Source organism: Drosophila pseudoobscura, chromosome X, assembly GCF_009870125.1.
Source record: "Drosophila pseudoobscura strain MV-25-SWS-2005 chromosome X, UCI_Dpse_MV25, whole genome shotgun sequence".
NCBI lineage: Eukaryota > Metazoa > Arthropoda > Insecta > Diptera > Drosophilidae > Drosophila > Drosophila pseudoobscura.
The window spans coordinates 49,282,257-49,309,495 of record NC_046683.1 but is presented as its reverse complement, the minus strand read 5'-3'; the positions used below and the strand labels follow the sequence as shown (position 1 = coordinate 49,309,495).

Here is a 27,239-nt window from a genome sequence, read left to right as displayed (position 1 = left end):
GTACATTAAATGTAATGCGTAATTAATTAATAAATAAATTAGTATTTCTTGATTTGAATTTATATAGGAAAATGCTTAGTTAATAATTCAATTGTGCCGAGAATATTTTTATGGCGGTATTAATTTATTTATAATGATTACTGGCCTACAGAATAAATATTTTCCTTTAATTTTAACTTGCAAAAAAAAAACAGTAAAATAATTTCCAAATAAATCTATTTAAATCTATATTTTCTTGAAGAGATCAATCCGATGGCATATTCCATCTTCTGTCGTTTCTTCTATCGTTTAGCATTCTTCTGGCCATCTATCTTTCAGTTAAGAGCCCCCCCTTTGGATGATCCATCAATAAGTATCTCAAAAGTCTCTTTAATTAGCCATAAAATATGTCGTTTCGTTTGGTATGTATTTTTGCGGTAATCTGTCGACTCTCTGCCGCACGTCTCCCGTAACTCTTGTGGCAAATAAAAATGCCTCACTTGTTTGCCGCAGACGCTCGATTAATTATGAACCGAGCTGAAAGCGCGCCATTAACATGAAAAAGTCAAATCTATCTAAATATTTGTCTGTGGGGCACTCGGGGACTGCGACTCGGACTGCGACTGGGACTGGGACTGGGACTCTGCTGGTCGGTTGCCTCGTTTTGCTCCTCTTGGGGGCTCTTGGTACGGTACGCCGTCTTGGCCAAATGTGCAAGTTGGCAAGTCATTTTTATCGCCCCGCAGTAATCTGAGCTGCACGAATGTGCCGACGACTCGGTTTTGGTCTTGGTCTTGGTCTCGGACGATGGCGATGGCGAAGGCGATGGCGATGGCGAGGGAATATATATAACATGGCATCATTTGCTGGCAGGCGCGCGTTTGCTTGTTGTACAATACGACCCCTCCTCCCTTTTTCCTGCCTCTGGATGATGCAACACAACACTCTTTTCTTTCCTGGCCAACAAGTGCTCCCGCAGCCGCTCTCTTTCGCTCTCTCTCTCGCGGTTAGAACATGTTTTGTGTGTGGGGCCTTCCGTCCCCCCCGAAACAAGTCGGGAAAGACCTTTATTTGGGTCACTAAGCCATGAAGCTGGAGCCATGATTTCCTCAAGGCGGAGTTGGCTAATTAGACAACAAATGTGGCCCCAAAAGGGGGTGGCGAGGGGGGGGCTACACTTGCCAGCGGTTTGCCAGATAAAAATCCGCTTGAAAGATCTCAAATTTCATGCTCGTCGGAGAGATGCATTTCCCCTCTGCAGCGGAGTGTACGAGTAGGAGTATTCCCTGACACGGCCAGCCAGCGGCAACGGGCACATCCTGCCCCAAACACTGCCACACACTGGCTCCGTCTACGGCCCCCTCTCTGGCCCGCTGCCCCTCTCTGGCTCTGACTTCTCGCAGGCGGCCTCTAGCTTGTTGTCTTTATTAGCGTTTTGGTAATAAATCAAAGCGCCATCGACAAACGAGACTCACATGTGGCTGTCCCCTAGAGATACATGTACATACATGCAGCCCCTCCCCCCGCCCCCCTCGCCACCGCCCGGGCCGTCCTTTGGTTATCGTTTACTTTACATGCGCTTAAACGTGGGGCAAGCGGGGCACGGGGGGGCACTGTGCAATATTTCAAAATTAATCCAAATGCCACAAGACGATGACGAAGTGTGGCAGGCTGCACTTTTCTTCGTGGCAGAGAAAATAAATCAATTGTGAGTCGAGTTGTGGCTCAATCCTCAAGAGTATCTTAGCGGAGAAAGAGTATCTGTGGGCTTTTAAGGCTGTATTGCAGGCCGATAGAAACTAATCGCTCGGCTAATGAAGCAGAAAGATCCCACCACAGAGATGGGAGATATCAGATCGCAGATAAAGCGCCCAAAAGGCTGTCAAAATCTACCAAGAGATAGTGCCAGGAGATCGGCAAAGAGAGGCCTACGATCCGTATCTGTTGGGGGCAGATATCCGCGATCCGCGATCCGCGATCCACGATCCATCATTGGCTCGACATTCCATCCAGATCCAGATCCAGGCTCAACATATTTTTCGAATGCTCTCGAAACTAATTGCAAGCTAAGCTTCAAACGTCAAAGCCTTAGTTAACTCAACAACAGAGTGGAAAGAAACCTTTCCACATGCTGCAGGGAGAGCGAGGAGGGGGCAGGGGGGGGCACAAGGGGGGGCACGGGGCACCCAACTGCGTTTTGGGCCCCATGTCAATGGCTGTCGTGCCTCCGCGAGAGACATGAAAAACGAATTCAAGTCAAACTTTGAGATTCGACGAGGCTCGAATCTGTAAAGCAAACGCACGTGCCGCACAAGCGAAACAACTTCATTTGTGGAGCAGCAGACGCAGACGTAGACTCTCTGGAGTGGCAGGGGCGAGCGGTGAGGGGCGAGGGGCCTGTGGCATGGTCTCTGGTATGGACTGTTGTATAGCACAATTTTTGACATTTTTGTGGCGCCAGCCAGCAACAGCTGACATGCGTCAAACAACAATCAAAATACATTCGTTGTTCCGTCCGTTTGGGGCAGTAGGGTAAGGGGCACGGGCCGGGGCAGGGGCCGGGGCAGGGGCAGGGGCAAGCAAGGGTTGGGGTGTGGAAAACGTGATCATGCCTCTTGTTGGCCATTCATTACGGACTCGTTTTTTATTTGGGACTAACTCGAAAAGCTCGAGAAGCGCCCCGGCCGAAGCGACACACACATGACAGAAAATCTTTGGGATGCTTGTTGTTGGGCTGCCAATTAACCGAAATACTTACCAAAAAAGATACAACAAAAAAGATACAAGAACGGAATGGCCAAAAAGGAGATGGAAGATGGAAAACCGAATGCCTAGATACCCTAGAAAAGCAATGATTCTGAATGATTTGTGACCTATTTCTATATAAAACGATGGCAGCAAACATTTTCAAAGAAAGTTTGTTTTTTCAATCCATATTGCCTTGGAAATCTATCGGTTCTATGGCATACAGAAGGTTGAACGTGTGTGAGCCCAGATATGCACTTTGTGCCAAGAAAACAGAGGTATTTGAATCGTTTTTAGCCAGAAAAAGATCCAACTTAGGCACCTACAAGACTTTTATAGGCGTAAAAGTAGAAGAAATACGATCTATGGGCTCTATGAATCCCCTTTTTAGTGCCCCTGGGCTCTGAGTAAAAGGGGAAAAACCCGAGCTGAAATCTGGGATAATTTTATATGTAATATTTTTAATCATTTTACTCATTTTTTTTTTAAATAACAATCAGTAAAAACATTAAAAATTTAGTTAAATTTCGTTTATTAAAAAAAAATTCGTTAGTATTAATGAATAATTTCATAATCATATAACAATCAGTAAAATCATAAAAAATTTAGCTAAATTTCGTTTATTTAAATAATATTCATTAATAATACGACTTTTATAATTTTTTTTGTTTATTGTTGCTGATTTTAGTTTGTTGTAGGAAATATTCAGTTATTAAAAATAAATATTAAAATAATGTGATTTAATTTTTTATATAAATATTAATAATAAAAGAATATTAAAAATTAATAATATGTATAATTTATATGAAATATTATTTGATTTAATTTTATGTATAAATATTTTTTTTTAAATGTGGTTGGAAAAAGTAGAGTAAAATCTGGTACAAAAAAATATAAGATACCGCCAAGAAAAGGCATTTGTGGTTAAAGTTCTGTAAAGCTAGAAAAAGTCTTAAAAAGGGGTTTTTTAAGTGCTGCCATTACAAGTTTAAAATTCCATAACCTTTAACGCATTTTTTTTTTTTTTTTAGTGCATTTCAAACCTGTTTATCGAAATCTCGAAAGCACTCTTCCTGCAAGAGTATGAAAAAGAAGTAAATAATCGTAAAAATGTGAACCAAAACGAAAGCCACATCGTAGGAGCAGAGGGAGGGGGAGAGGGGTAGGGGGAGTGATGGCGGTGGCGGCATTTTATCGCCTGCCAAAAGATCTTTCACTTGTGAAATCCCAGAAATCATTAGCGGATCAACCACCCCCGAAACCGGCCGACATTCCCCCCCCCCCCACCCTCTCTTTTTCTCTATCTCCATCTGCGTCTCCCTCTCCCTCTCCACTCTTTGGCTACGTGACAATTTTTGTCCGGCGTCTGTTAAAAAACCAAAACGTTGCAGCGGCAATGAAAGTGGCAGCGGGAAGGGAGGGGGGAGGTGGCAAGGCGTTGCTTATGAATTATTAAGTTGTTTTTCCGCTCAAAGACTACCCGAAAGCACAGTGAAGGAGAGGGGGGGGGGGACCAGAGAGAGGCTTAAATTAATTAAAACATTTTTGCATTAAGTACGGGTCTCCTCTCGGCGAGGGGTGGGGTGGGGGGGTCTCTGCCCATTTAAGGCGTGTTTTTTTTTCTTTCAGTTTTTCCTACCATTTGGCAAGACACTTTAGCCACAAACAATTTTCGGCTGGGGAGTAATTTTCTGTGTGCTTTGGGGACCGAAAATCAACTCGAATGCAAAGCAGACTCTGCCCCCCCCCCCCCCCCCCCCCCCTCCCCCCCTTCTGTTGCTGGAAGATCGAACGGGGATGCTCTTTCCAGCCCAGAGACCTGATGGATCGCTAGAGTATCTCCCTGTCCATGTCCCTGTCCACGATTCCCTGCCTGTCGCTGATTTTTTGGGCAATAGTTTTCGGGGCTTTTCCGCTCAGCTTTTCCCTGTGATCTGTGGCTCCACATTCGACCCGAGAGTTATTTGACTTTCAAATGAGCTTCGAAAATCGGTGGAAGGCCCCTGCAGCACTGTATCGCTTTTTTATGAGTTTTTCCGCTGCAAACATTTTTCCTACTGCCTCTGTCGCTGTCGCTGCCTCTGTCGCTGCCGCTGCCTCTGCCGCTGTGGCCGGGCAATTTGCAATGCAAAAATTTCTGTTTTGCCGAAAAAAACAAAAAGAAATAACAAAGAAATGTTTTTGTTTCTGTTTTTGTTTGGGTTTCTTTTTTTTTTGGACGACAATAAAAACCGACAGTTGACTCGTGTTGCAAGATATATTGTTTGTTTTTGGATGTGGCCTGATGTGCTTTTCTGTCTATTGTTGCCTCCAGTTGTCGGCTGCCGCTGCTGCCGCTGCTGCTGCTGCTGCTGCTGCCTCTTGTAGCCGTCGTTTCTTTGACAATTTGATGGGCTGCAAATGCGACAAACGGCAACAAATGCAGCGGCACAAAAAGGCAGCTCCGCACAAACAAAAAAAGGCCACCAAATGGCAGCAACAGAGAGACAGATCTATGGCGGGGCTTAGTGGGTCAAAACGCATCTCGGAGACCACTGGCCGGTGCCTCCGCCTCCGGCAACCGCAGGAAATGAATAATTGCCGGCAGGCATCGGGCTTTATCGGCATATAATGGCATTTGGGGGGGCACACAGAGCATGCCCCGAACGATGGGTAGCAGAAATATGTCCCAGTAATTTGCAGACACAAAACACAATGTTGCAGACCGCAAAAAAGAGGAGGCAGACACACAGAGACAGAGAGAGAGGGGGAGAGCCCGAAGAGCCAAAAATCCATGAAATATTTGTAACACATTAAACGCCAAACGTTTCCTAATGGCCCAGACATTTGTTAGCCCCACGAATGGAGCCGCCGCCGCCGCCGCACTGGAGGGGGAAGGGGGGGAGCCCCCCGCTCTATGAATGCAATAATTGATACGTTTTTGCCCCCGCAAATCGATTTGTACGTATTTCTTGGGATTGCTTTGGATTTCTACGGATTTCTTTGGATTTCTTGGGAAAATGTTTAAATTAAATGCTAGACCATTTCGGGGATTACAGAGTCTATCGAGATCTGTGGCAGGCACTTTCCCGTGGTGGTGGAGGGGGGGGAGCCTGCCTCTGCATTCCGCAAACAACTCTCAAGCAGAGCAGGCACTCTGAAGCATAATTAAACAAATATTTACACACTTTAGTTACCAGCGAGCTCTGGAGGGGTGCACATGCCACATACCACATTTGCTGTTTGGCTGCTGTTTGTGCTACGTTTTGTGGCTGCTGTGTCTCTGATTTGTTGACCATTTGACAGACTTTCAGCTAACGAAGGTGCCCCCCCCACCGCCCCCCATCTCCTACTCGTGAGAGTGAAAGAAATTTCCCTCTGAACGAAATATCAATATGCCACCGTGGCAACAACAAACAACAGACAGACACTGTTTGGAGACACTTTTCCCCTCCCCTCCCCCCCCACCACCCCGTTCGATTTTCCCGAATAATTTTTATGACATTTATGATGGGGTTTTTATTATTTTTTATTTCTGTCAATTAAAAAACACAGAAAATAAAATGAATTGCTTTTGGGGTTTCTTTTTGGTTTTTTTTTTGTTTTCTGGCGATGACTGATGTCCGATCTCTCGATGACAAAAAAAAAATTCCAGCACGCTTTATGACGTAGCTTTCTGATCCCCAAGATTATGCACAGACGGTCGCTCGTCCGGCCGTACTTTTATTTGTGTTTCTTTGGAACTTGGCTTTCAGTCTTGATTTTCCATTGTATCTCTATAAAGAGACGGAGACGGAGACAGAGGCAGAGACAGATGCAGAGATTGTGTGGCCTCTGAAAAAATATTAAAATTAATGTCCGTTACGTTGCGATGAAACCCTATACAAGGCGTCGGCACACAGGCTACCGTTCGGGGAGCCGGGGCCCAAGTGCTTGACATCATTTCTCCACTGATCTCAATTTTCTCCATTGAAATCCCTCCCCCACCCCTCCGGCAGTCATTAATTTGTCAATGGTAATTCGTGGGCCCTCCCCCCGGCTCTCTTTGTCTCTGCCAGAGACCTCTCTGCCACTCTCTGCACCTCTCTGCCCCTCTCTGCCCCACTCTGCCCCTCTCTGCCACTCTCTGCACCCCTCTCTGCCCCACTCTGCCCCTCTCTGCACCCCTTTCTGCCACTCTCTGCCCCTTTCTGCACCACTCTCTGCCCCTCTCTGCCCCACTCTGCCCCTCTCTACCCCTCTCTGCCCCTCTCTGCAGCGCTCTGTGCCCCTCTCTGCCCCGCTCTGTCCATCTCTGCCCCATTCTGCACCCGTCAGCCCCTCTCTGCCCCTCTCTACCCCACTCTTAGCCTTTTTATAATTGTTGAATGATATAACTTTTGCACTAACAATCGATCAATGTGTGGCATACATAAATTTCCAGCAAACAGCCAGCAGTGGCCTGTTGCTGCCGCCTGCCGCCTGCCGCCTGTTGCTGCCGCCTGTTGCTGCAAGAGTGAGTTACAGCCTCGCCGCGACTCGGCGGACTCTGAGGCACGATCTGTGGTGCGGATCATCGCTGGAGGAGCATCCAAGTAGCTTTAATTAAAGTGTGCGTCCGACATTTGGCAATTTATTGGGTTTGCTCGGCAGCAGCGCCTCTCCAATTTGCATTGTCTCTAATGCTCCCCCCCCCCTGCCCTCGCATGATCCATTTTCTACTCCATTTTTATGGATAGATTTGTGGATCGTTTTATGGCAGCAGCAATTGTTCAATTAACCAATTTGCTGGCCAATTAGCCAACAGGCCGAGCAGCTGGTGGCATGTTGCAGCCCCAAAAAGCAGCAGGAGGCGGTCCACGGCCAGTACTTTTCCTTCCGTTTGGCTTCTTCGCTGGGCCAGTGGCAGTGCCAGGCGTCGATGCTTTGATTTCTGTTTGATTTCTCTTAGGTGTTTCCTGCCATTTGGATTTGCCATTGATTTATTGTGTGTGTAAAGTGTCATGCTGGTCGGACAACAGCCACCGCTGTGCGAGCAGCAATTGCAACTGCAACTTTAGCCGAGACTTTGACATGTCACACAATGTGTGCCACAGCCACAAGACACCAGACGCCACTCGGAGTTGGAGTCGGAGTCGGAGACTTTGAAATGTCATTTATGATGAATATACTCATGAATATTAGGTACTCGTAAATGCTAACTAATCAGAATTTAACACTCAAACACTCAGACACTCAGCGACTCGAATAAGATTTCGATTTCGATTTCCCAAGAGTCTGTCTCTGTCTCCCTCTCTGTCTCCGTCTCCGTCTCTGTCTCTCTCTGTATCTGTATCTTTTGTCTGGCGATGGATATCTTTAGGCTTTTCCGATGCGGGTGTGTGTGTGTGTTTTCCACACCAAAAACTATTCGCTTTGTAGATTTGTGAATGATTTCCCACGATTTGCAAAAGCTCTTTGGAAAATGTGACTCATTTTTCAGCAAAACAATAACTTGTAAGCCCCCAAAACTGGCGAAGGCGATCAAGCGCGGGTAGAGGGGTGGATTACCCCCTCCCCTCCCCCCCTACCCCCCACAAAAGCGTTGTTGTTGCTGTTTAACAAAAGCTTAAGTTTTAAACCACAGAAATCAATAAAAGACGCTTCTCTTGGCGGCCAAACAAAGGGAGCAACACAGAGCCAGCGACGAAAATGTTGCACAGGCGTGGGGGTGCAACCAGGGGGGGGGGGGTGGCAAGATCGGAGAGGTGTGTGCAACATGGCACGAGGGGCAGCGGCGAGGCAGGCTCCACAATTGAGCAATTGAATTCGCACGCTTGCGCGCCTTCTTTTTGTCTGTTGTTGGAGAATACTCTTCCAAGAGAGCGGGTATATGGCCTGTGGGGGGCAGGTCGCAAAAAGGGGGGACTCCCCTTCGTTGGGGCCCAAAAACCATAGATTTCTGTGGGGGTGCTCTGCTCCATTCCGAAAGGGTATCAAACGAGTCTCCATGCCTTTCTGGCCTGTTGCCAGTTGTTGTTGCAGTCGCCATGGCTGCTGCTGCCGCTGATGCTGCAACGGATGTCGCAGATGCATCTCGGAAGTTTGTCCTCTGTTGTTGTCGTCTGTTGACTGTTTGCTGTTGCCTGTTTGCTGTTGCCTGTTTGCTGTTGAGTAAAAAGCACAAACAGAAAGCCAGGCGAAAGATATTACAAAAATCAATTACCAACACCTCAAAATGTTGTTGCCACAAGGAGACACAGCAGCAGCAGCGGCAGGCAGCAGGCAGCAGGCAGCCAAGCCTGTGGCAGGAATACCCTTCGAGTGGAGGAACCTCTGGCTGCAACCTTTGATATACTTTGGCCGTGGATTGATTCAAAGTGGCTTAAGGAACGGCTAGACTCCACTCCACTCCACTCTGGCTAAATGTGTGGCCGAAACGTGCGTGGTTGTTGGTAATAGACGACACAATCATAAAAATGAAATATATCTGAGAATCTCCCATGAGGCGAGGGCGAGGGCGAGACGGAGGCGCGACTTGCGCAACGACTGCCTCATCAGCAGAAGAGGCAGCAGCAGCAGCCGCAGCAGCAGCAGCAGCAGCAGGAGTGGAGCAGCAACAGTGTCTGTCTGTGGCTGCCCCCGCCCCGTCGCTGCTCCGATGCATCGATAGCCAAAAATGGTAAATGGGGATAAGCAGGCAGGCAGCAGGCAGGCAGGCAGCAGGCAGCCTCCACGCGTGGGCTGTCAACTTGGTTTCTGGCTAAGACGCTGCTCTTTCCCACTCCCCTGCCTCGTGTGTTGCATAAGCCACGCTTCGGGGGTGTTCACTGTACCACAGTACAGAGAGATGGCAGTCGCAGTCGCAGTCGCAGTCGCTGGCTCCCGCTGCCTTGCAAATATTTAAATTATTTCATCGCATAACCGAAATGGCCAAAAGGCATGAACAGGGGCTATATATCTACGATCCCCAGCCGCAGCCCCCAGCCCCCCTCAGCCGATCCCGATCCGATTCGATTCGATTCGATCCTTTTGGCATGGCCTCATATTTCATGGAAACGAATGCCTCCGCTCCGCCCCGCTCTGCTCCATTGGGGCTTCCACTTCGTTTAACAATTATTATTGGTGATTAACACGGCATGTACAAAGCAGCCAGCAGCCAGGCACCCAGCACCCAGCACCCAGAGGGGTGGCAGCAGGTGGGGCGTACAGACAACCTTCGACACCTGCAGCAGGCACACACGAGAGCAGCCGGCAAGCGGCAGGGGCAGCGGCAGCGGCAGCGGCATGTGGCGGCATGTGGAGCACACAGCAGCACCTCGACTCACGTTTGTCTTTTAATTAAAATATTAAACGGAAAATGCAATGGAAAATGTATGCCCCAGTGGCCAGAAGGGGGCTGGGGAGGGGGAGGGGGAGGGGGCGGTTAGGCAAAGAAAATGTGTGGAAATTAGTGAAAATCAAAGTTCATTTCGTTGGTGTTTTTCTTGGGGTACGCGTGATGTCATTTCCATGCTCCCAGCGATCAGGTTTCAGAGCCATAACTTTTCGAACCTCCCTCTATCGGCCCCCCCCATCCCCCCTTGGCGAGCTGATCATCGTTTTTGGCATATCCGATGTTCGATTAACGATTCGCCGACAACTCGACAACAAATTGAAGATGTCGTCGCAGCACAGAGTCGCTCTGTCTGCCGTCTGCCGGCTGTCGCTATGCCATGAATAATGCAGTGACTGAATGGTAGACGAGTGTGTATCTACCGTTCGCACGGGGATCGCCAGATCGTGCCAGATATGCGAGGCACTAACCTCTCGCCGAGCACCGTCGCAGCATTATCTTAATTTCAATCATAATTTCACCCCGACAAAAACCGCACGAAAAACACTTGACAAACGCTTTAACAAACGCTTTAACATGCATATTTTAGGCAGCATCGAAGATGCCTTCGAGAGCGATTAAGGCCCACGCAAAACTGGCGACTTTTGTTCGAAAAAAAAAGAGAAAAAAGAGAGAAGAGAAGAAGATTTCGATGTTGGAATTATGCAAATCACCAGAGGAATGGAGGCCAGGAGTGGGGGCTAGAACTGGCTTAGAACTGGGGCCCAAGTCTGAGGTTGAAAGAACTGCTTGCCACAGCAGCCACGACGGCCCTCCGTACCCCCCCTCGTGCCTTCGTTTCCCCACGTTTTCTGTGTGTTTCTTGGTTGTTCTTTCTTTTCTTTATTTTTGTGTTTTTTGGGTGTTTTCAATCAATAAAAATTATGTTAATTAAATGCCATTTCATTGATGGAACATAAAAATCCACACGCCACGCCACGCCAGGCCGCAGAGAGAAACTCAGGCTTGAACTTCCAGTGGAGTCGAGTCGAGGCTTTGGTCGGCTTTCGGTTCATTCACAAAAACACACACGCCCTAAAGGCAGAGGGGAGGCCAGAGCTCTAGTCGCGGTGGCTCTTCCAGCTTCGAGACGCGATCGTTAACAAAATTCTTACGCAGCATTCGGCATTCGGCGGGCTCTGGCCTCTCCAGCTGTGTGCTTGAACTTGGCCAACATTTGGGGGCATGAATCACCTTGCTGACTTCACCTATCTTTCAGGAGGCAGGCAGGCGGCAGGGGCAGGGGCAGCATGAGGCATGCACGCAAAAGTGTGCCAAGTGGTCAGAGGCAGCGCAGCATTCAACGGAAGTTTATTTGCCCGCATTTCTGGCATCGCCAAGGTCCAGGCCTTTTGCACTTTTGTGGCCACAAGAGTGTGCGACAGAGAGAGAGAGACTCGATCAATCAATCAATCAGTAATGAGGTTTCTCAATTCAGGCAGCCAGGGTTCAGCCTTTGGCTTTCGATTTCTGCCATCAATTGCAGTGCCACAAGCCCCTGCCGCAACCCCTGCCCCCCTATTGGCATCCTCCATTGGTATGGATGATAGTGAAAAATACTTGTATTTCCATCCATGATTTATGTTCTGTGATCTCTGCCGCTTGGGGCTGCCTCATAAATCATCCATTGAAGAACTGGTAGCCAATTGGGGTGACTAGAACGAGGTGCCACGATTTGTGGCACTTGTGGCCAGAGAGATCTCTCCGCAGATATGGCAAAGAGATTTCAGTGGATCCTCTGAGCAACAGAGGATTCATTTCCGAATGCAAATGAACTTTTCAATGAGAGTTTTTACTTCAACAAAAATGTCCAGGGAATTCTAGGTATGGCAAATGGCAACCGATCCCTAAAGGTTATAGATACATATATCTTTTTGCAACTCTTGAGCTGAATGCCAGTTGATTTATTGGAATAATTTCTCTACTGTTTTGCAGATCTTTCGCTGCAGATTCGCTTTATTGGAAAAACCCAGGCAGAGAAATGGAAAACCATGGAATTACGACCTTTGGACTAGGTTTTAGACTCCAAAATAAAGGTACGACTTGGAAATGTTAGATCTTCCAACTGGGGTGACCCCAAAGATCCCCAAAAGGTGGCCCCAAAAGGTGGAATATGCCTTGAAATCGGTATCTGAATGGGTTTTCCTTCTTCGAACCAAATGCGTCATCGAATTGTTAATTTTTGATTGAATGATCGCCTCCTTCCCCCATGGCTGCTCTACTTTCGGCCAAACAACGCCACTTGTTGCATGTACCTGTAGATATGTATCTGTTGAACAGCAACAGCCATAGATACTTCCTCCTTTCCCCTGAAATGAAACAAAAGCGCGTCAAGGCAACACTCTGCTGGCCGGGGGGACTCCAGTCTCCCGATTCCTGCCTCCCCGTGTGTCTCCTTCTGTGTTGTGGTTGTGTTGCCCCCTCGTTAATGTGTCACCTTTGCTGCTGAATTGTGTCTCTGCGGCGGAGACTTCCACTTGGACGTCCACTGGAGACTCGGACGTGCACTAGTTTTCGCCTTGGTTTTTGCTTTTTATCTCTTTGTGTCAGCGACAACACACAAAACGGCCGCCGACCGCCGACTGCCATTCGAGGCGGCTCCTGGTAGTCCAGTAGTCCAGTAGTCCAAGTCCAGCACACACTCGCATGGGCTGTGGCATGCCCCATGCTCCGCTTTGGGTGCCTGGCAGCCTTGCTGCCTGGGCTGCTTGGTGTTGATCAAACGTAAATGTCAGGCCAACTGACAGTTTGACAAATATTGACGACGCTTCGCGCAAAGCGAGGCTCACGACTGGCTGCTCCACTGCGGCCTCCACTGGTTGCTCCACTTGTGGCTCCCATGCTGAGAGAGAGCGGGAGAGCAGGAGAGCGGCAGAGAACAGGAGGAGGCATGTATCTCTGGGTATCTCTGCAGTGCTCCCCATAGGGTAATTAGTAGCCCCCCCAAATACTCTCCCCCCCCCACACACACTTTGGGCCGCACTTTAGCCGCAGTTTGTCGGGTGTTTTGGCCACTACTTTTGGGTTGCCACTTGCCACAAGATATAGTCTTTGATCTGCCACCGATAGCCGACAGGAGGCAACAGTGTGAGGAAATGTATTTTTACATGGGAAATCTTTTATAGGAAATCCTCTCTCCCCGAAGGGGTTTTCCTGGGTTCTGCCTCTCCCTGAAGGGGTTTTCCTTGGCTCTGCCTCTCCCCGAAGGGGTTTTCCTGGGCTCTGCCTCTCCCTGAAGGGGTTTTCCTTGGCTCTGCCTCTCCCTGAAGAGGTTTTCCTGGGTTCTGCCTCCCCCTGAAGAGGTTTTCCTTGGCTCTGCCTCTCCCTGAAGAGGTTTTCCTGGGTTCTTCCCCTCTTCAATGCTTTTCGCAGGCCGCATCTCCACTTTCTGCCGTGGAAATGCCTTTCTCTTGGTAAAAACTTCCCTCTTTAGGAGTGTTTTTCCAGTAGAATCTTCTCTTGCCTTGGACTTTCCATGCAATCCCCTCTCTAGTGAGATTTTGACCACTGTGCCGCTGCCGCCTGGTTTTTAGCCCCACATTTGCCTGCCTTCCACCTCCTGCCTTTCCGATTTGTTCGGATCTGTATCTGTGAGATACTTTCGTGCACAAAACATGCTTTTAGCAGCATTATAAACATTTTGTTTCCCCAACATTTTTCGCTACTATTTGTCATCCTCAATCCTCAGACCTCAACCCAGCCGCTGGCATTCCGCGAATCCAAAGGCATTTTTTGGGGGATTTTGTGTGTGGCGGAGGAGGGGAGGTGCAGGGGTTGCCAGGGGATGGATCTTTAATTGCTTTTGATAAATCGCCGCTTAATCCGCTTAAGTATTTTGTTGTATTGGAATGGAATGGAGTTTTATTTGTTGTTGTTGTTGTTATTTTTTTTGACTAATTTTTCAGTGCACTAATTAAACAAAGGACACGACGCGACACGACACGGGGCGGTACGGCACACATTTGAAGACCTCCTCCGTCCCCCAAGACCTCGTATAAATTTGAGACTTTGTCAGCATTTTGGAGGGGCTGTGTGGCAGCGTGGCAGCGTGGCAGGGGGGGGGGACTGACGCTTTTTTCTTCTTGGCTAATTAGCGTGGGCCACAGACCATCCATCCATCATGCCACAAAGCAACTGATCATCGCCACATCATAACAAAATCTTTCAATTTTTCGAAATTGAAATCGAAAACGCAAACGAATCGAATGATGGGTTGGTTGATGGCGTTTATTGCGTTTATTGGGCAATGGCCATTAAATTATTAAGCCAAGTGCCCCCCCGCATGTGTGGCACGTAGCTGGCTCATTAAATGAATCGAAAATCAAAAGTTTCCAATGGAAGTCGGAGCCTCCTTGGACCTCCAATTATAAAGCAATTGAATTAGTTTATGCCTCCACTCATTTGGAGGGGGGGCCTGGTGATCTCTTTGATCTCTCTCCCTCCCTCTCTGTCGCTCCCTCTCTGCTGATGGCCAATCAATCCATCATCAATCAGCGGCCAATCTATGGATTATGTAATGGCAACAACGCGATTCCTCCCCCCCCCAGCCTCCTCGACGGCCAATTTCCATCACTTTTTCTGGCCAACGCGTGAGTTTCTTGGTCTAATTGAAGTCCGAGATCCCAAGTACGAGGCGGCGTGATGTGCAAATTTATGGCGGATTCCAGCGGTGGTTAATTTTTGTTTTGTTTTTGTCTTTCAAAAGTGGGTTACTGGCTTAGTGGGTTAACTGTGGGGCACATACACGGGGGTTAAGGGGGTTACCCGCTTACGAAATCTGATTGAGTGCCGCAGGGTAGGGCCTTGATTGAGGGGAGGATTAAGAGATTACATTCGTACGCCACGAGCCGATCTTCGAATCGCACATGTGGTCGGCCCCCTCCTTGGTTTTCCACGCTTTTCATGCCACGAATATACCCCTAAGTGAGGCGAGTATGGCGTGTCATGATCGTATAAAAAATATCTGTATCCCGTGGCACGCGCCTCATAAAAAAAACATCAACTTCAGCGGCATAATCAAGGGCCAAAAAGTCAGGGAAAAAGCCAAAAAGAAGTCGGTGATAAAAACCAACCCCAGAGGTCGCAGGGCACACATTTTGTGGCACAATTTTAACACCTTTTAGGCCCTGGATGAGGCCCAGAACGGAACGTGGCCAAATGGTCCTTCAACAAATTTATGGGGCACGGGACACGGCGAGAGAGGGGGGTCAAGAGGTGACCATTTGGGGGGTGGAAATGTATGCATTTTTGTATGTATTTTGACTCATCAGAAAAGGACTCCGCGGATGGTCGTGGATGGTCGTGGATGGTCGTGGAAATCGTGGCAGGACACGCGACCACGGGCGCATAATTTAAGCCTCGAGTCCCGAGGGTTGCCACAGGGAACCCAGGAACAGGGACATGCGTGTGACATATGGTTAATGAAAACGTTAACTGATGATAAACGTGGCCAAAAGAGAGGGGCGGGGGGCTGGCGAGGGGGAAGGTAGTTCTGCTCTTCTTTCTGACATTATCATTAATTAGCGATGGAATGGGAAAGGGGTGGGGGTGTGGGAAGGGGAGGGGTAAGGGGTAGGGGTAATGGGGAGGGGCAATGGGGCGGATGGACAGGCGATAGGCGGAGTGTGATAAATGTTGGCCCGCTCTTGAATTTAGCAACATTTAGCATGCAACAGACAGACTTTGACTCTGCCTCTGCCTCTGCCTCTGACTTCGGTTGCAAGTCGCAACTGCAACTGCAACTGCCACGACCAACGCATCTTCCATGAGTGAGTCAGTCCGTGGGTTTCGTTTCGATTCGTTTCGTTTTTTTTCGTTTTTTATGGGTTTTCTTTAATGTTTTTTTTTGTGCTGCCTTGCTGCCCGCCCATGTGCTGCGATCTACGTTTGAGAGGCATCCAAAGAGCCAGCGGGGTAATGGGATATGGGATATGAGAGACTTTGTTGCAACGTTTGTGACAGGCCACAGGAAGGCACTTCGTCGAGGTTGCCGCTCTTCTGGGGTGGAATCTGCAGAGTGTTGGGCCTGTTTTTGGGATATTTCTTGGCCTAAATGAAAGGATTGTATAGCTATTTGCCACAGAGATTGAATCTTTAAGGGGTCGGCTATATAAAACTGACTTTTGACAGACTTTATTCGCCATTAATCGATCGCTAAGTGGTTTCGATATCCTTTCCTTAAGTTTTGTGGCATAAATGGATGGAGTCTGCCAAAATGAGATCGTTAACTGTATTTTCAGAGAAGAAATTGAAGGTTTCAAGGACTCCTTTGTATGTTTCAATGGTTTGCTAACATTTCTCTAGATTTTAAGACAGTTTTCTATCGCCTAACCCTCTCAATAAATAGCTAGGACAAGGGACGCTCTCTTCTGGCCTTTAGGAGATCCAAAATCCACCCTAAAAAATCGTATACCAACGAAATTTCTGGCCGTTACTCGTCTCAATCTTTGGTAAGGGCATTCCCGCTTTCGGTTTGGCCTAGGGATTCCGCGTGTACCTTGTGTGCTGTTTGCTGTTTGCTGTGTCTCTTCCATGTAATTGGTCTTTGTTTGCCATTTGATGTCATGTTCTTGGGTTCTTTCTGTTGCGTTGCACACAGTCGCCTCGCCGTGTAGGCTGCAATGATTGTGCAACACGCAATTGCCAGTCGACTCCTCTTACCAGGCCCCACTGGTAAGCTTCTTTTCATTTGCGACTGATTTGCCGCTTTGCTAGCCATTTGCATGGAAATGTGTTTTTTGGCCAAATTACGCGTGCTCTTGGGCCTTGTTTATGGGCCATTCCGAGGTGGCAGCCAGCCCACGAATGGTGTGCTGGGTGTTTGCGTTTATTTGAGCTATATTTGCGGTAAATTATGGCGGCTCCTTTTCGGCCGCAGTGCAGCGTGGCGGATGTGAGCAATTCAACGCAGAGATTGTCACTCGCCTGTGCCCCAACTGAAGATATGGACACAGAGAGGAGTCTGTATCTGTTGGATCCCCCACAAAGAATCGAATGGGCAAAAGGGAGGGCTAAGCGCTGTTCCATCATACGGTAGCCATCAACTTTAATTGAGATTGATTGTGGGGCAACTTCCGTTTCACGGATACGCACTGCACGTTGCACATTCCCCAGAACTCTGCGATAGTGGGATCCTGATAAGAAGTCGAAGGATGCAGCAGCAGCAACAGTTGGTGTGTGGGCACATGACATCTCCTTCGATCTCTCGGGGGTCGAAAGAGATTTATGAGCTCTTGCCTCTGCCCCTTGGCTCTGCCACTTGTGCTCATCTCTCACACATTTGCAGTTGCATTGATTTTTGTCACTTGGGGCATGGCGATTGGCATCGCATCGTCGCGTGCCCCGACAATTAATCAAGAGGCAGGGCCCGGACACTGCTGGCTGGCTGCTGGCTGCTGGCTGTCAAGGTTGCTGCCCCTGCCCCTGGCCCTGGAGCACTGTAGCCTGGAGGAGTCATGGGGGGGGGGGGAGAGTGCACCGCTAATGGGTCGCGCTGTCGCGATTGTTGGTTCATGGGGCTAAATATGGTCATTAGGTTTGTCACGGCACGACCTGGCCGCTGCTTGGGCTCTGCGACTGGCTAACAGTATTTGCCCGGCAGCCATTTGGGCCAAACTGAGAGCCATGTTTGCGCCTGATTATTATTATGCTTATGCTTATGCTTATTACGGGTAAGTATTAGCCACATTGTGGCGGAGAACGGCCGTAGGAACACAGAGGCACATGGCCACAGATCGGGGGCATAGAATCGGAAAGAAACCGCTGCAGAAACAGCTGCAGATCATTTATTGTGTTGCAGCAAACAGCAGCACTGTAGTTGTTGTTGTTGTTGTTGTTGTAGGTGTTGCAATTAAATATGCAAACCGTTTTTCAAATGTGTCTCGACTTCGACGCGACTTCGAGTTCAAAGTCAAATTGCCAGCGCATTTGGCAGCCAGCCCATTGCCTCTCTCCCCCCCTCTCTCTCTCTCTCTCTCTCTCTCTCTCTGTGTGCCACTCTCTCTGTCTCATTCTAAGGTATACCTCAATTTCGATTTTGAAAAGTTCATTGCCAAATGCAACAGCAGCCACCGCTTTGCCCATGGATCGATATTGCCAGCAGCCGATCACTCGGTCGATCAACTGCAGCTGTGACTCTGGCTCTAGCTGTGCAGCCAGCATTGAGTCACACGCCGGACAACGGCCAGGGTTTCCAACCTCCAACTTCCCTCCACTTCCCCAACTGCCGGCTGCTGCCGTCTGTGGCTTTTGTTGTACCTGAAAACAACAGCGAACCGTCAACGATGCTGTTTTTTGTGGGCGGCTCACTGGCCAAATGGCTTGGCTACCCTTTAACGGGAAGGGTACAATGAGTGGGTGATGGCCTGAGTCTAAGGATAGAATCGAGCCTCGAGCCATGCAGTGCATCGCTATGGTGTTATCTCTTGATCTTTATTTCCTCTCATGCAATGCCACTCTCTCTCTCTCTCTCTCTCTCTCCGTAATGCGTTCTGTGCTTCCTTTTATCGCTCTCCCAGCAGCAAAAACAACCCACATTCTACGCTCGGCTGATGCCCGAGCTGCTGCTCCGATTCGGGCATTTTTGCTAGTCGCTATCTCTCTCTTTTGAATCGTATGTGCGTCTGTGGGCTTTCGCCACGCTCTCCCAATTCCTCACCTATTGCGCTCTCAGCAGCAACAACAAGAACAAAGCGCCATCCTCGGCTGAGACAGCACGCATTATGTTTTTGTTGCTTTCGTCTGCCGCCTTCGGACTTTGACGAAAACTGTTTTTGTGATGCGAAGGTGCCCGCAGTTCGGGCTATGCCTGGAAGTCTAGGAAATAGCTAACGGGACCTGTTCTTTTGCTGCGTAAACTCTTCTGTTTTTCGCATTCCCTATGCCCCGTTTTAGAGCATTTAATAGTCGCCCAATGACCAGTTGTGTTTCCTTTATCGCTTTGCTGTTTTCATTTTCTGTATTCTCTGGCTCTCATTTTCGTTATAAATTCTAGGCATAGGACCATATCGTTTTCATTTTGATTTTGATTTAATTTACGGTTCTCGGGCCACGGACAGAGCACCCCTCCCCCTCGCACAGCCCCCCCACCCTTACCGTTCGGACTTGAGAGCAGACACTTTGAATAATGTTTGTCTATTTATAAATATGAATTATTTCCCAGCAGATTAGAGAAACAGAGAGGTGTAGAGAGAGAGAGACAGAGACAGAGAAACCGAAGCAACGCTCTGGGCTCCATTGTGTGGTGCATTTTTAATTGCTAATTAATTTCCCCGACACACGAAAAACCATAATCGAGCGAGAGATAAGTGCGATTTGAGCTTTTCAATTAACCAGAGCCAGAGTCAGAGCCAGAGCCCCCCACCACCCCCCCTCACACACACGTATCCCTCTGTGGCGCAGACACCTGGTTTAAGTTTGTTTATTGCACTGATATTTCACATTATAAATTTAATTTAATTATACGTGAAATGGTCTGCGGACCGGGGACCGGGGACCGGGGGAACGGGGACCGGGGGAGATGCATGCGTGGGTGGGTGCATGGCTGGCTGTCTGTTTGTGCAACTGCAACAACAGCAAAAGCGACACAGTGCTGCTCAGACTCGCATTAAACAGCAATTAAGCTTAATTATAGTTGTCGCCGTTTTTAGCCAGGCTTGTCTCTGGTGTCTCTTGTGTCTCTTGCGTCTCTTGCGTCTCTGGTGTGTGTGTTGTGTGTCTTGTCTTGTGTCTCATATTGTTGTATGCAAAGCAGGCGCACGTCTGGCCAAAAAAAAAAAAAAAAAGACCCCAGACCCATAGACCATAGACCAGGCCCAGACTCTTCGGGCCAGTTAGCATCTGTTAGCGTGGGGTGGGGGAGGGAAGGGGCGGTACGGCACTGCTGCCGCGGCGGTTCCTGTTTCTCTTGCTTTTCCGTTTTCGATTTCGGTTGCTGGCCAAAAGCCGTACTGTGCTCAGTCTTGCCCCTAATCCGAGCCGAGCCAAGCCAAGCCAGTGTCTGTCTGTCTGTCAGTCAGTCAGTCATTCGTTCATTCAGTCAAGAGACACGACTGCGACGGCGACAGCGACAGCGACAGCGACTGCGCGACTGCGCGACACGAGCACGAGTGATGGTCGTCTGCATTTGTTCGTCTCCTCCAGGCTTCCTTCCACTAATGGTGGCTTTTAGGTTTTGGGTTTTTGGTTTTTGATTTTTGGTTTTTGGCCTGGCTTAAAATGGATGAGCCTGCTAAGGAGTCGCCTTAGTAGCCTTAGTCGTTGGCCAAGCAAGCGGCGTGTGGGCTCGTTCGGGCCGTTTTTTGAGCTGTTTGTGTGGTTGTTGTTGTAGGTGTGTTGCAGGCTGGCAGCTGGACTCTTGTCTGAATGAAAGTAAAAGGTGTTGCAAGCGTGCAAGATGTTGCCGTTGGGGTGGCGCAGGAGGCGGAGGCGGAGGCGCGGGCGGCAGGGTGCAGCCAAATTGATGTTAGTGGTAGAGGAAGAAGGAAATCACAGTCGTTGCCAGCACTGCAAACGGGATATTTTATGGCATTTTAATGGGTTTGTGTACAGTCACCACGTGCTTTCGGTTAGGGATGAACTTTGGGCAGCTCTCAATTATCAGGGGGGGAGCACTTGGCCATCGATCGAAGGAGTTTCGTACAGTCGGAGATCACTGGGAAACTGTGGAAGATAGCCACCAATAATCGATGGAAATCCTCAATGCTTCGATTAAAAATAATCGAAAAATATGTAAAACTATCGGAAATCAGTTCTTTGTATGGACTCCATATAAGACTTTCTTAATGAATGTAAGGAATGCCTTTTATGGAGCCTCCAACAATCGAAATGGCGGATAAAGTGCCAGTACTGGGTGTAGCCGTTCTGTTAATTATTGAATATCCGAAAACATCTCATTCATTCGCATTCGCATTCAATTCATTTGCTAGTTTGCTATTCTGCCATTCCTTCGTAATTAATCACAGATTTGAGATTTCGAATGCCAGTCGTTCGTTCACTTAATTAGCGTTCAAATTAAAACATATTCTCTGTGGTGCATATCATTACGGGGCACACATTAGCCGTCGCCTGGCATAATGAGTGCACTCTTGCCCCCCCACCACCACCACCGCCACCCCCCTACTCCCCTGTGGCAACAAAAGCGCACAAATTAATTGAAATCATATGAGGTTTATCACCGATCTGCGATCCGCGATCTGCGACTGAAATCGAATCAATTTTATATGAAGTCTGCCTGCCCCCCCTCCCCCGGGTCCTCCTCCTCCTCGATTGTTCGTCATTCAAGTGGGTGCTGTAGACAAAAACCTTTGTGGCATGTACTCGTGCCTCGTATCTCGTACTCGTATGCATAATATCAATTTGTGGGGTCCTCAGACATACCGACACGTACGACTACGAGTACGAGCTCTTTGTGTGTGTGTGTGTGAGTGTGAGTGTGTGCGTGCGTTTATATTAAGTTTATCTAGCAATCTTAAGCCAATTTAATAAGCGGGTTGCCCCGTTGTGGCCGCAAAGTTGAGCTGTCAGTCGTAATATGATTAATCAGCGCACCGTACCGCACCGCCCCGCACCGCACCGCACCGCACCGCTCACCGCACCACTCACCGACGGACGCACCACAATTGAAGATACTCGTACGAGAGGAATTGTACGGTACAATGAACGCGGGGCCCCCAAAGTGAGCGATGGAATGGCACAAAGATTGAATGGATGGATGTGGGGATATGTGGATATGTGGATATGTGGATGAATGGGGGCATGCCAATGTCTCAACGCCCACATGCGTGGGTATACACAGAGGGGTCTGCTTCCAGAGTGGAATGGGTAACCCGTTGATGGGTAAGAAAGAAAGCTGGCCGCAAAGCCTTGAACTCGGCCAAAGATTCAAGAAGATACCACTAATCGAAGCCAGAGTTGTCCAACACTGCCTCCTTTTAGTGTTGAACAGAGCAGCTGAGACGAAGGAAGGACGTAGCATCGGTCCACAAATTAGCTGTCATAAATTTGTGACAAATTTAACGATTTTCCCCCGTGGGGTTGCCCCCCCAAAACCCCCCAATAATTTGATGGTGCCCCACGTTCTCGTAAAACACAAAATGATTAACCTTTTTTCGAGCCCAGACGCATTTTTATCGCCACCAATCAAAACACAATGACGCGCTCGAAATTCGAAATGCAATGCGAACAATCGAAATTATTATTGTTTTTTTTATTTTTTTTTTGTTAACAATTTTCAAGCAGCAGCGCGGTGCAGGGGCAGGGGCACCGCATTTGCTTGACATGTTTGATTCGTGTACAAAATATCTTGATAATGATCGCGGGGCAATGACAACGAAACGCAATTCAGTTTCAAGTTCCACAAGACAGAGAGAGAGAGAGAGAGAGAGAGAGACATTCCACCTGGTGTCGGGTCTGCGGTGCGATGCGGTCACCCTTATCGGCTTTGGATTCCCGTGATCTAAATGAAATAATTGTCTACTCGGTGGCTTACCCAGGGAGGGGGGATTTTGTGAAGAGAAAACTGTGGAGGCAACTCCTTGGAGACTAGAAAAGAAACGAGAGACTTCAGGAAGTTTTTCTATTCATGAAATCGAAGATGAACACACCTCTGGGAGCCTGGTAGCAGCTCCACAAGAACATTCAACGTGAATTCAAATATTTGTAGTCAATTTTCAAGAACTCCAAATATTTCCAAAGGTTTTCTGTAATTTTTGCGCTTTAATAGGTTCGATTTTAACGTTCATATATCGTTTTTAGGTTTATAAATTCATGGAGTGGCATCAGTTCTTCATGAAGTCGAGAACCGAATCGAGGCCTTGGATTTCGGATCATTTGCCTTTATCTTGAGACCCAATGGAGCTGAAATCTCTGGTAAGTAATGCTACCCAAAAGCTTAAAGAACATTTTTGTGACTGAGAGAAAAGATTTTGGGTTTTTTGGTTTTCAAAAATGTTTATTGGATTGTTTTGTGCCAGCACTTTTTGGTGGTTTGAAACAGTATACAGCGACGCACACACATACTTATAATCTACACATATACATGGATACATGCGTGGAAATACATATAGATCTATGGCTAAAAAAAAAAAAAACACTAGTCGTACACGGAATACAGTTACAGTTACAGATACAGATACAGTTGGATAATTATACGTTAGATATAGTACATACAATAAATGTAGCATTTAGCGGACTATCAACTATGTGTGTGTTTTTTTGTTGTTGTTGTTTGTCTATGATCTAATCCTACGATGACGGAATCTATTTAGTTCTTATGCGAGAGAAAACCTTTATACAAGTGCGGGTAGTGGGGGTAGGGGTGGTGGTGGGGGTGGTGGGGGTGGTAGGGGGATTAGCGATGCTTAAGAGTAGGTTTTTGTTTTAGTTTGTTGTTTGTTGAATGTTGAAGCAGGATGGTAACAGTAATTTCACTAGTACTTAAGCTAGTTATAGATTTTTGAGTTAGTTTGAGTTCTTGCCAGCGATTCCTAGATGCCTGGATGCCTAGATGCCTAGAGTGTAGTACCATGTAGTAGTTAACCTTTCAACTAAACCGAATTCATGTCATATCTAAACTAAAGTCCTTTGGATTGTGGTATAGTTGATTTTGTTGTTGTTGTTGTTGTTGTTGCTGTTGTTGTTGCTGTTGTTGCTGCTGTTGTTGTTGCTGCTGCTGTTGTTGCTCTGCTGCTGGTCCACCGCCGCCTGCCGGGGGGACCTTCTTTCGCTCTCATTTGTTCTTCGGCTGATGCCGCTTCATGTGCAACGCCAAATGATCGCTACGCGCAAAACTCCGCTCGCAGACGATGCACTTGAAGGGCTTGGCGCCCGTGTGCTTGCGGTAGTGCCGCGTCAGCTCATCGGAACGGGCGAACCGCCACTCGCACTCGGGCCACTGGCAGGTGTAGGGCTTTTCACCTGCAAAACCAAGACAAAAACAAAGATGTTTGCGGATGAGTATCGAGTATCGGTAGGGCATTTGTGAGCTGTAGAAAACGGAAACTTCTAACGACTAAACCACTTTTGGACACCCTCCAGAGGCCTTTTGAGTGCACTTTCCACGAGACAAAAATTGGGTTGGGACTGGAACTACTGGGATTTTTTCCATTAATGCCCAAAACCGCGTTTTTGTGACTTGCGCAGTTTTATAATTTTTACTCGGCATTTGCAGAGCGGATATCCAGCAAAATATTGATGGATTGAAACAAAAATTGTACGACTATTTACAGGATTTTTGATTCGTGTTGATAGAGCGGATGTACTTGAAGATACATAGATCCAAAGTTAAGATTTTCTAACAATTTTAATGTTTCAACTTAAATTTTTTTATTTTTTTTTTTTTTTTAATATTTTGATCAAAGCTGAGGCAAAAGTGATTTTCAATATTAAATAAAATATACAAAAAAAAGCATTAATTTTTGTAATTTTTTATAGCATTTGGTGTCGATAGGGCGGACGTTCTTAAAGATACAACGACTCAAAGCTAAGATTTTCTCATATTTTTTATTGTTTTTGTCATTTTTGTTTTTATAGCATTTGGTGCTATTTTTAGACGCTGGTTCTAGGGGTTAAAATTCCCAACAATTCCCCAAAACTATTGCTTGTTGATCTCTGACATATTTTTGGTGTCTTTTCTGCAGAGATTATAGAGTCTGCCTAAGGCTTATAATCTTATAATGTATATGTGAAAATATAGCAATCAAAAAGCCCCCAGAAAGACTTTTTTCTAAGGCTGTTTCTTTCCATAAACTTTCGCCCCGAAAATTCCACACTAATTTTGACAGCTTTCTGGAGACCATCTCGGAATCTCTGAGAGCATAAGAAATACTCGTAAACCTTTTCATTGGTGGCGGACAAACGCACAAATTTTGTTTAGTTTTCGAGTGTTGCATGAGCTTCGATCTCGAGTGTCGAGTGGCCACTCGTCTGACACTTTTCGATTTTTGGGTGGGGGGGGGGGGAGGGGGATGGCGGCGTGACTTATTGGTTTATTCAGATCTCATTTTAATGAACTTGAGTGTTCATCGATTCGCAGACCTAACTGGAGACACGTGGGCTTCGTAGGGGGTTTCGAAAATGTGACTCATAGAATCGAATCGAATCTCTATGGAGAGGAAAGACCTCCCCGAAACACACGGCAACAACAGCAACAGCTGTCCGTGGGAATATAATTTGGCAATGATCAGGAGAAAAAAAGGCCAACAAACAAACAGACAAAAGTTATGTAAATGTTGTTTTGTAATGTGCGATGAACGCAATGCGATAAGCGGATCGGAGTGGAGCAGAGCAGAGCAGAGCAGAGCGGAGTGGAGCGGAGAGCAGAGAGAATTACTTCATAATTTTACTTGTGGGGCCGCCACCGATAAGGCCGCCCGGCAATACAAATAAATTTCAAGCTAAACCAAAAAAGGCGCTGAATGGGGAGGCTGTGGCTGAAGCAGGGACTGGGGACAGCGACTGAGGCTGGAGCTCGCGACTATAGCCTCTGGCTAATCGTCGATTCGAGTCCGGTGGGTCCATGGGTCCACAGCCTAGACCTCCTTCAGTCGCCGGTCGCCGGTCGCTGGGCATAAAAATTCAAACTAATTTATGGCAGCGCGAACATATTAGCAAACAAATCAGTACAAAATAAGCCACAGTCGGAGGAGCCGCGAGAGGCCTAGGGACGGACCGGGAATGGAGACTGGGGATCGGGAATCGGGAGACCTGGCTGACTGGTAGATACGAGAAATTTATGCGTTCGCTTGTTGCATAAAGATTAGTTACCAAATGATTTTCTAATCGACGCAGGCAGATAAAAACAAAAAGCCCAAATAAAACGAAGAAATTTACGAGCCAAGTGGAGGATGAGGCCGTGGATGGCCAAGAGGCTTTGGATTGGGTATTGGTATCTGATCTGATCTGTGGACTCGATTTTCCCTTTCGTATGTCTTTCCTTTCCATTAGAAACGCATTAGAAACAACAAACAAAAGCCACAAACGTGGCTAACAAACATCTCAAGCGACAGACAGGCAGATCTCTCGATGACTCGGGCAAATATTGAGGCAAAATTTCCATCGGGCATCCAACTGCAGGTCTCCTCCTGCTGCAGCGTTGCGTTGCTAATCAGCAAAGACAACAACACTCGACTGGCGTCTGTGGCGCCTCAAGTTGTGCCGCAAATTGCATGAGGAATGCCTGTCTGTCTGTCCGTCTGTCCGTGTGTCCGTATGTCCGTGTGTGTGTGTGTGTGGAGTACGGGTGGGGTTTTCTTCGAGTGCTGTGGTGTGGCACGGACGTTAACTAACTCAAAAGCCAAACAAACGGACAGCCATCAGACGGTAGCCAAAAACACTTGAGAAACTGAGTGAGAGGGAGAGAGAGAGACAGAGAGACAGGGGGCCAGTGGGGCTCGAAGGATCGTGTTGGCCAAAGGCTGGGTATAAAAAGTGTTTGCCCCAAATTAGAAGGAGAGAAAGAGGCCCCAAAGTCCGCCTGCATTCAGCATTGACTCCACATTCGAGAGTCAAGGTTTTGGCTTCTCTTTGACCTTTTCTCCAGCGGCGGCAGCAGTAAATACTTGGGGCTATTCCGTTTCCCCCTTTTGATGGGGCGTTAACGTTTATCGCTTAAGTGAAAATCAGCGCAGAATATCATACGAATGCGAATACGAATGTGAATACGAATACGAATACTCGTAATAATAAAAATGTTTTTAAGGGGCAGACGTTTTAAGTTGTGGCATAAATCAGGTGGTCATGTGCGATTAATAAAACTCCCCACCCCACCCCACCCCCTGCCACGCCAAAAAAAAAAAAGGAATGGGGAAGAGCCACTGGAGGATCCGCTGCCTTGTTGTTTTTTTTTGTCTGTTGTGTGGGGCATAAAACGTGTGGCCCATAAAACGAAGGCAAAGGCAGAGGCAGTGGCAGTGGCAGAGGCAGTGGCAGAGGCAGGTGGTGATCAACATCATCAGGCATCCAGGCATCGGGCCTGGGGAGAGAGCATCAGGCAGTTGCAGCCGATCCGAATGGAACGTCAAGTGTAATCTGAGCAAAAAGAAGGAGCCGCCGAAATGCAGGCCAAACGTGCGCCCAGCTGATGGCGTTGGCGATTGCCGCTGCTGCTGCCGCTGGATGTTGCAACAACCACTGACCACAAGAAAAACAAAGCCAGAGCCACACGAAAGAAAAAAAAAACCAAACCATAGAAATCACGATTTTTGCT

General features: G+C 47.7%; 1 protein-coding gene and 1 long non-coding RNA gene across 2 annotated transcripts in view; one reads left to right on the top strand and one right to left on the bottom strand.

Annotated features, from left to right (window-relative positions):
• Positions 1-27,239, top strand: part of LOC117184625 (uncharacterized) — an 88,692-nt gene that overhangs the window by 47,699 nt on the left and 13,754 nt on the right. The window contains exons 2-3 of the long non-coding RNA XR_004470032.1: positions 11,972-12,072; positions 22,790-22,903. This is a non-coding gene — a long non-coding RNA (uncharacterized lncRNA). The remainder of the gene's footprint in view (positions 1-11,971; positions 12,073-22,789; positions 22,904-27,239) is intronic.
• Positions 23,245-27,239, bottom strand: part of dar1 (dendritic arbor reduction 1) — a 31,201-nt gene continuing 27,206 nt past the window's right edge. Inside the window, exon 6 of the mRNA XM_033383112.1 lies at positions 23,245-23,950. Within this exon, the coding sequence (XP_033239003.1) occupies positions 23,763-23,950 (188 nt within the window). The 3' untranslated portion in view covers positions 23,245-23,762. The remainder of the gene's footprint in view (positions 23,951-27,239) is intronic.